We start from the raw sequence: 7780 nt of genomic DNA, 5'->3' as shown, positions 1-7780 counted from the left end.
CCTACAAGGAGAGTCAGGCTGCATCCAGGGAAGAAAGAATGGAGATTTAAGGATCTTCTTCTTCTGTTTGTCAAACCCATGCAAAATTTTGTCAAAGGAAACATTGGAGATTTTAAGAATCAATATAATGGGACTATGAAAATAGTTTTTGTTGAGTTTGAAGATTTCTGGAAGAAATAATGATGAGTACACCAAGGAAAAGAGACTCTCATAGTCAAGCATTTTCTCACTGTGTTAATGTTAGGAACAGCTTCACTCACCCACTGCCACATAATTTAGATCTATAAAAGGCAAGCATACAAATAAAAATCAGTATGATGAAATCCTACTTTTCATTGTGATGAGTCAGAGAATGTCTAAATCTGAGCAAATGCTCTGTTAAGAATGAGTTGCTCATAATTAAGTAAAATGTTGACTTAGGTTTATTGAAAAGCATTAGATTAATAAGAAACATTATAGAATCAGGTACCAGAGAGCAAGAAAATAAAAGTCTGCAAAAGATGTGAGTAAAAAGTATTTGTCAAAGCAAATGTATAAAAGAGAGAACATCTGAACACCAGCTTTTAAATGCTTTTCCTGAGTATTCTATGAATTTAAGTCTGGGGATCATTGAATATTATTAGTTTTTGCATATGACAGTAAATCTTATAAAAGAACTATTAAAAGTAGGAACCCATTTCTGTCAATACAGAGCTTTTACATGGAAGATATCAACTATGAGAGCCCTCTGTCTCATAAAGTTCCGTGGGTTTCTCAGGCAGGTTTCAAGTCTTTTATGGAAGTCTGCTTTTCTTATGGTATAAAATGATTGAAGTGAATTCCATCATTTCCTTCCTAACTCAAGCCACATGTTTAGACTTGAGATTTAAACTCATATTACCTTATTTTCTAGGAAAATTTAGCACTAAGCAATAGTACTATTGCTATTGCTATTATTTTAATAACACTATTAAAAGAAACCTATGTGATTTATTACTAAGTAACTATCCTCGAAGAAATTTCCTTTGTGATGAATGAGAATGCAAAGCCCAAGTATACAGGGTACCTTATTTTTCAAAAAGCCCAACTTGGCCCCATAAGCTGCTCTAGGGTTATTTTTACATATACTCTCATGCTTGCTTATGTGGGGATGTTCTTTTTCTTGGAAAGATTCATCCAAATACAAGACTAAAACCCAGAGCAGGTTCAGGAAGGAATACAGGTGTCCTTAGTACAGATATTGATATCACTTCATCCTTCTTCTAAGCACTGGAGCTGGTCGAGTTGAAGCAGCATTTCTTCTATAATAAAAACAAAAACAAGAGAGTCATGTTTAGAGACTTACTAGAAATTGGCTTTCCCTTAAAGATTTCAAACAAGGAATATTGTACATACTGGCTTCCAATTGAGTTTATTGAGCCACTGAAATAAGTCAATCTCACCCATTTGAAAAGTAATAATAATGAAGAATGAATATTTGCCTTAAGAATTTCTCATAAATTTAAAATGGTCTCCATTTTGACTACCCATTAAAAGGAAACCCTTCTGTACAAATTGGAATCTGGAAACTCTTGTTATGCCTCACTTACTGTAATATTTTTATTAATTTTTGTGTCCATTTGGAATGAGGGTTCAAGCATACAACCGACTTATTCTTCTTCCAAACTCTGGGGAAAAAGAAACAAAAATGAAAGTAAAGCAGTGTTACATTTTAGTCAATCCTGTGCTTAAGGAGAACTGGGTATAAAAATATTCCTCGGTGAAGTGAAATTGGAGGTGGGCAGTTTAGGATCTGAAGTAGGTGATTTGTAGTGTGAGGTCTGAAGAAGGAGGGAAACATCTGTAGAAAAGTCGTGTATGAGCCAGTGGAGCTATAGATACGGTTTATAGAATCTCAAGTGTCAGGGGTTAATGCTCTGTTGACAGTCTCTCCATGAGTTGGAGGTGGACCAAATAAATGACCCCAAGGTTGGCTCACTTCAAAATCTATATCACAATGCCTTTGAAATGTATTTGTCCACTGAGCTTGGGAGAACGAAATAAACACCATAAAACACTCTCTTAGAAAATTTTATTTGTAAAAAAATTCAATGAAATTTAATGTGGGAGAGTGATGTCTGCATTTTGTTGAACCTCTAGTTAGTGAGGCTGTCACTGCTTTAAGAGATTCAACAACAGCAAAAGCAGCAATAATAATTACTAGCTAATATCAATTGAGCCCTTGTAATGTGTCAATCCCTATACTCAGCAGATAGCATGAATTACCTCAAGTTCACACAAATCCTATGCTAGAGAACTATTAGTTCTTATATTCAGATGAGGAACCTGAGGCTTAGGGAGTTTAAATAACTTGTCTAAGACTATACAACAAATGCAATGGTAGAGCAGCATCCAAATGAATGTTTCCCACCATCAGATGGCCACTACTCTACATGGGCAGGATCTGAATGGTTATCAAATGCTGGGCAGTGTCAAATGTTTTCCATTTGCTGGAAGACATGAGGTTCCCAGGTGATAGCAAACTGGGACACTCAGCTTTCTCTTGGGGTGGACTTTGAACAAAGCAATTTCTTCACATTTACCTTAGTTAGGAAATAACAGATAGCAAGGATCCAGCCATCTAGCTTTGAAACTACTCTTGTAAATGAATCTTAGAGAGGTCCGAGGTCATAGGACTGTTGGCTTCTTGGGCAGAACCTTCTGATTTGGTTTTTGAGTTCATGATGGAAAATAGATTTCTGACCATCTGGATTTTTATCCCAATTGCTATGAATTTCTCATAATTTCCAGCTTTATTCCTATATCTGATTAAAATTTAGAAACACAGAAATTTGGGGAGAAGATATAAAATCAAATTCTTGTCACTTCAAAATGATTGAAGTTGACAAAGAAGAAATTAGGGTGCAAGACTTCCTCAGGTTGAGAGGTGAGAGATGACTCATGGTAGAGGAAATGTAATTAAAAAAAGAGAGAACATAGGCAGTAACCTCTTTGCCATTGGCCACAGCAGCCTCTTTCAAGACATGTCTCCAAAGGCAGAGGAAATAAAAGCGAAAATAAACTTTCGGGACTTCATCAAGATCAAAAGCTTCTGCACAGCAAAGGAAACAGTCAACAAAACAAAGAGGCAACCCACAGAACGCAAGAAGATATTCGCAAATGACACTACAGACAAAGGGCTGATATCCAAGATCTATACAGAACTGCTCAAACTCAACAAACATAAAACAGATAATCATGTCAAAAAATGGGCAGAAGATATGAACAGACAATTCTCCAAAGAAGACATACAAATGGCTGACAGACACATGAAAAAATGTTCATCATCATCAGCCATCAGGGAGATTCAAATCAAAATCACATTGAGATACCACCTTACACCAGTTAGAATGGCCAAAATTAAAAAGATGAGAAACAACAAGTGTTGGAGAGGATGTGGAGAAAAGGGAACCCTTTTATACTGTCGGTGGGAATGCAAGTTGGTGCAGCCACTTTGTAAAACAGTGTGGAGATTCCTTAAGAAATTAAAGGATACGGTACATAAACAATGAATTCTGGAACACTGAAAAGAAATTAAAAAATAAATAAAAATTTTAAACATTAAAAATAGAGCTACCCTATGACCCTGCAATTGCACTACTGGGTATTTACCCCAAAGTACAGATATAGTGAAAAGAAAGGCCATCTGTACCCCAATGTTCATAGCAGCAATGACCACAGTCGCCAAACTGTGGAAAGAGCCAAGATGCTGCTCTTTAACAGATGAATGGATAAAGAAGATATGGTCCATAAATACAATGGAATATTATGCCTCCATCAGAAGGGATGAATACACAACTTTTATATCAACATGAACAAAGCTGGAGGAGATTATGCTGAGTGGAATAAGTCAAGCAGAGAGAGTCAATTATCATATGGTTTCACCTACTTGTGGAGCAGAAGGAATAACACTGAGGACATGGGGAGACGGAGAGGAGAAGTGAGTTGGGGGAAATCAGAGGGGGAGATGAAGCATGAGAGACTGTGGACTCTGAGAAAGAAACTGAGGGTTTTGGAGGGGTGGGAGGTGGAGGGTTAGGTGAGCCTGGTGGTGAGTATTAAGGAGCACACGTATTACGTGGAGCACTGGGTGTGGTGCATAAACAATGAATCTTGGAGCACTGAAAAAGTAAAGTTAAAAAGAGAGAGAGAGAGTCTCAGTTTTCTACACAGGCAGAGGAACTGCTCCCCAGTAGGTCATGGCTAGACTTGCCATCTCTAAGGGTTTTTTTGTTTTTGTTTTTTTTACTTAAATTCAATAAGCCAACATATAGTACGTCATTAGCTTCGGATGTGGTGTTCAACAATTCGTCAGTTGCATATACCACCCAGTGCTCACTGACTTCTCTGAGTTTGAGGACAATAATTGTGGTTTAGTTAGAACCTTCATTGGTGAAGACATTAGTGAAAGTGTAATGCCTTTTTAATGAAAGATTTTCATACGTATTTTTAATATCCCATATTTCCTTTTTACAAGTTGAACCCAGCCAGTGCGAGAGACCCAAAGCACACAAGCGAAGTGCGACAAACAAAAGTTGCTGCTCACAAACATTTCTAAAGTCTAAAGAAGTCCAAGGGAAGGGCTGCTAATGAAAATGAAGTCAGGAATACCCTGAGCAAGACGCTGCACCTAATACTTCAAGGTATTGTGGGAGCTTGGTTCATAAAGACAGACGGAAGAAGGAGAAACCAAAGTTCCAAGTAGTTAAACACAAAAGATCTATGAGCTCTATTTAAAATATTAAATGTAGCAATCCAACATCAGTTGTACCTCTATTCTATGCCAGGTAAGGGATAAAGCTTTGGGAGTAGAGAAACAATTCTGATCCCTGTCTATAAAAAACTTATTTTCTGGTGGGAGTGAAAGAAAGAGAGAGAGAGAACCACAAACCTGATTATTTCAACATAGCAATGTATATTAATCCCAGCTAACTTTTACTGAACATCTACTGTATTTATTACTGTGCCAGACACTGTACTATGAGCTTCACATGAATGTGTAAATTCTCATTTGATGTGCTCTGGAAAATGCTAGGATAGAAGCATGAGCAGATTTCTCTAAATGTACTGAAAAGGAAGGGTCACAGAAAAGACACTTCAGTAAAAGAAAATACCTATTGAGTTTCTTGCAGCCACTACTGTCCCCTTAGCCTAACTCTTTATGTTGATCTTAAAGCTAAAGGACAGTTCCATAAAAACAGACGTTCGGGCCAAGGACTGTTGTGAATACTTATTTTCTTGCTCTTTAAGTTCTGGGGAGCAAAGTGCCTGCTTTTGCAGTCACTTCGAATTTGGTGGAAAAGAAAAGAGGTTTGGTGGGGAAACACCTGGGTGGAGGCCTGGTTCTTTCTCTTTCCACTGGTACGCCTCAGGGCAGTCAGTGAACCTTCCTAAGCCTCCGTTTCTGCATCCGTAGAGGAATGATAACAGTAGTCATAACTTAATAGGGCTCTTAAACGAATAAGATGAGTGAATGTGCATAAGGCACTTAGCTCAGGGCTGAGGCAAAACAGACATTTAACAAATATTACTGAGTCTCATTATTAGCTTGAGAGTTGTAAGCAACTCTCAAAGTAAATCACTTTGAGATTCTTGAATAAGAATACTATGCTGTATACCTGAAAGTAATGCAACATTGTATGTCAGTGATACTAAAAATATACTCTATGGCAACATTTGATCTGATTTTCATGGGGAGAAAAGAATCAGGTAACTTTTTCTCCTGCAACTTACATGACTTCTTTGTTTGGGCACCCATTCCCAGGAGGGAAGACCTGAAGCTTGTCAATGTGGTTGACCGGGACAAAGGCCGAAGTCTCTTGGATGCATTTACACTTTAAGTTTGTATTGTAGGCCTCCAGAACACCTGGAAACACAAGCAGTTATCTTAATCCCTTGGCATATAATGCATAACTTGAATTTAATTACTAATCTTTCATATGGTACATTTGAAGATTTAAAAATTTCAAGTCAACGCTTTCACCCAGATGCTTTTGGTTTGTGTATTTCCGCTTGTCTTGGCTTATTTTCAAACATTTTCTACCAAAACTTTAAACAAAAAATAAAATAAAATCAGCTTTCTAAAAACACAATACCTATTGAAATTTGCGATAGTGTTTTATATTGGTGCTCAGGCGATTGTCTGTATAATAAAATTTGAGAACCACCACTCTGGGGACTTACAACTCTGTTATAATTAATACAGTGTTAAGTCAACTGATCTTCGCTCCAAACACATAAAAACCAAAGATATGAATTCCTTACAGTGTCCCCCGAGCAATAATAAGCTGTAACAGGATGGTTCTTATCATGCTCAAATCACCTCCTCCCTTGTCTCTCCAAAGAAATACGATGGAAGAGAGCTTTTGCTTTTGTGTAATATGTTGGTCCTCTGTATCAGTTGCAAATCATTACCCACCAAAGGCCAATAATTAAAATTCAAGACTATTTTTATTCAACAACACCAGTGATTTGTACTAAATACTTTTATAAGTAATCTATTTCATGTATTTTAATGAATTCTACCTTCTTTAAATGCAGTGTCTACCACCATGTTTGACAAGCATTTGAAAGAAAAGGGATCTGGCTATCAAGGCATTTACAATTTGGTGGAGGAAACCCATGAACAAAGACTAAAATGTCACAGAATGTTGTATTTCACACCCAAGATCCAAACTGCATGATGAGAACAGAGGACCTTGGCAGGGCGATGGGAAAGCTTTATGGAGGAAGAGAGAGGTGAAGGTCTTGAAGAATAAAAATAGCACGTGAAGAAAATAACTGGAAAACAATTCATTGCACTTTAAAAACAAAATTTGTTTTTTACACCTGGACAGAGCATATCATTCTGCACATGCTTCGGCTTTCTTCAGCTGTATAAAAACTTATCACTTCAACTAGGTATTTATCTACTTATACAAACATAGGCTTCCCATTTGGACTTGGAAGTCTGCTTCTTTGCAGAAAGCATGTACTTCAGTCCGCGTGTTGTGCTTCCAATTGTTCACGTCAGAGCTAGCCGTATAAAATTACGCCAAACATTCCCTGTAGGAGACCAACCTGTTTAAACCTCTTTAAACCTATAAAAGGTTTAGTCAGAAGGGGTAGAATTGAAAGGCGGAGCAAAGAAGATGTACATGGGAAGAGTTAGTTACTAGAGCTGAGTCTGAAAAGGACCAGGAATAGACAAACCAAGTAGAAGCCACATGGACGCAGGACTTCAGTATCTCCGTCTGTGGTTAAGAATCTTAAGGACATACCTGCTTCTAGCCTCTAAGAGTTAAATCTCTAAGCACCTTACTTTTAGAAATTTAGGAGCAGTTGAGTAGTCCCCCCCACCCCCGACCAGTCCTATCGCTCCCCATATTCTAATTGCAAAGAAAGAAACAGCTGAAGACTATTTCTGCACAAAGCACAGTAACAAAGTATGTGAAAGTTCTCACCATGGACAGGAGGGAGGCTGCAGGCCAGTAGCATGAACAGCAGAGATCCCAGGGTGAACCTCATTCTGCCTCAAGGTGGAGTTCAGACTTCAGCTCTGGGTCTGAACTGTGGGTTCTGAGCACAAAGACTCCTATTTATTTATGCCAGTGAGAGCCCTCCCACTGTCTTTGTCTCCAATAGGTCAGCTGTGTCATCATTTTTAAAAGTCCCCAAATACTGCTGAGCTTGCTTTTTTTGAACTCCCCTTGCAAATTTTACGAATCGGCTTCAGAGCACTATAACTATAATGAAATATTTCTTGAAAATGCAGACTGTAACT

General features: G+C 37.9%; 1 protein-coding gene across 1 annotated transcript; it reads right to left on the bottom strand.

The window, feature by feature from the left end:
* Window positions 1-399: 399 nt before the first annotated feature.
* On the bottom strand, window positions 400-7579 carry CXCL13 (C-X-C motif chemokine ligand 13). The gene is made up of 4 exons (XM_059397194.1): window positions 7461-7579; window positions 5752-5884; window positions 1569-1646; window positions 400-1280 (listed from the first exon to the last, which is right to left on the bottom strand). The coding sequence occupies exons 1-4, from the start codon at window positions 7522-7524 to the stop codon at window positions 1226-1228; spliced, it is 330 nt and encodes a 109-aa protein (XP_059253177.1). The 5' UTR covers window positions 7525-7579; the 3' UTR covers window positions 400-1225.
* Window positions 7580-7780: the final 201 nt, after the last annotated feature.

Source organism: Mustela nigripes, chromosome 1, assembly GCF_022355385.1.
Source record: "Mustela nigripes isolate SB6536 chromosome 1, MUSNIG.SB6536, whole genome shotgun sequence".
NCBI classification, from domain to species: Eukaryota; Metazoa; Chordata; class Mammalia; order Carnivora; family Mustelidae; genus Mustela; species Mustela nigripes.
This window is presented reverse-complemented; position numbering and strand designations above follow the sequence as displayed.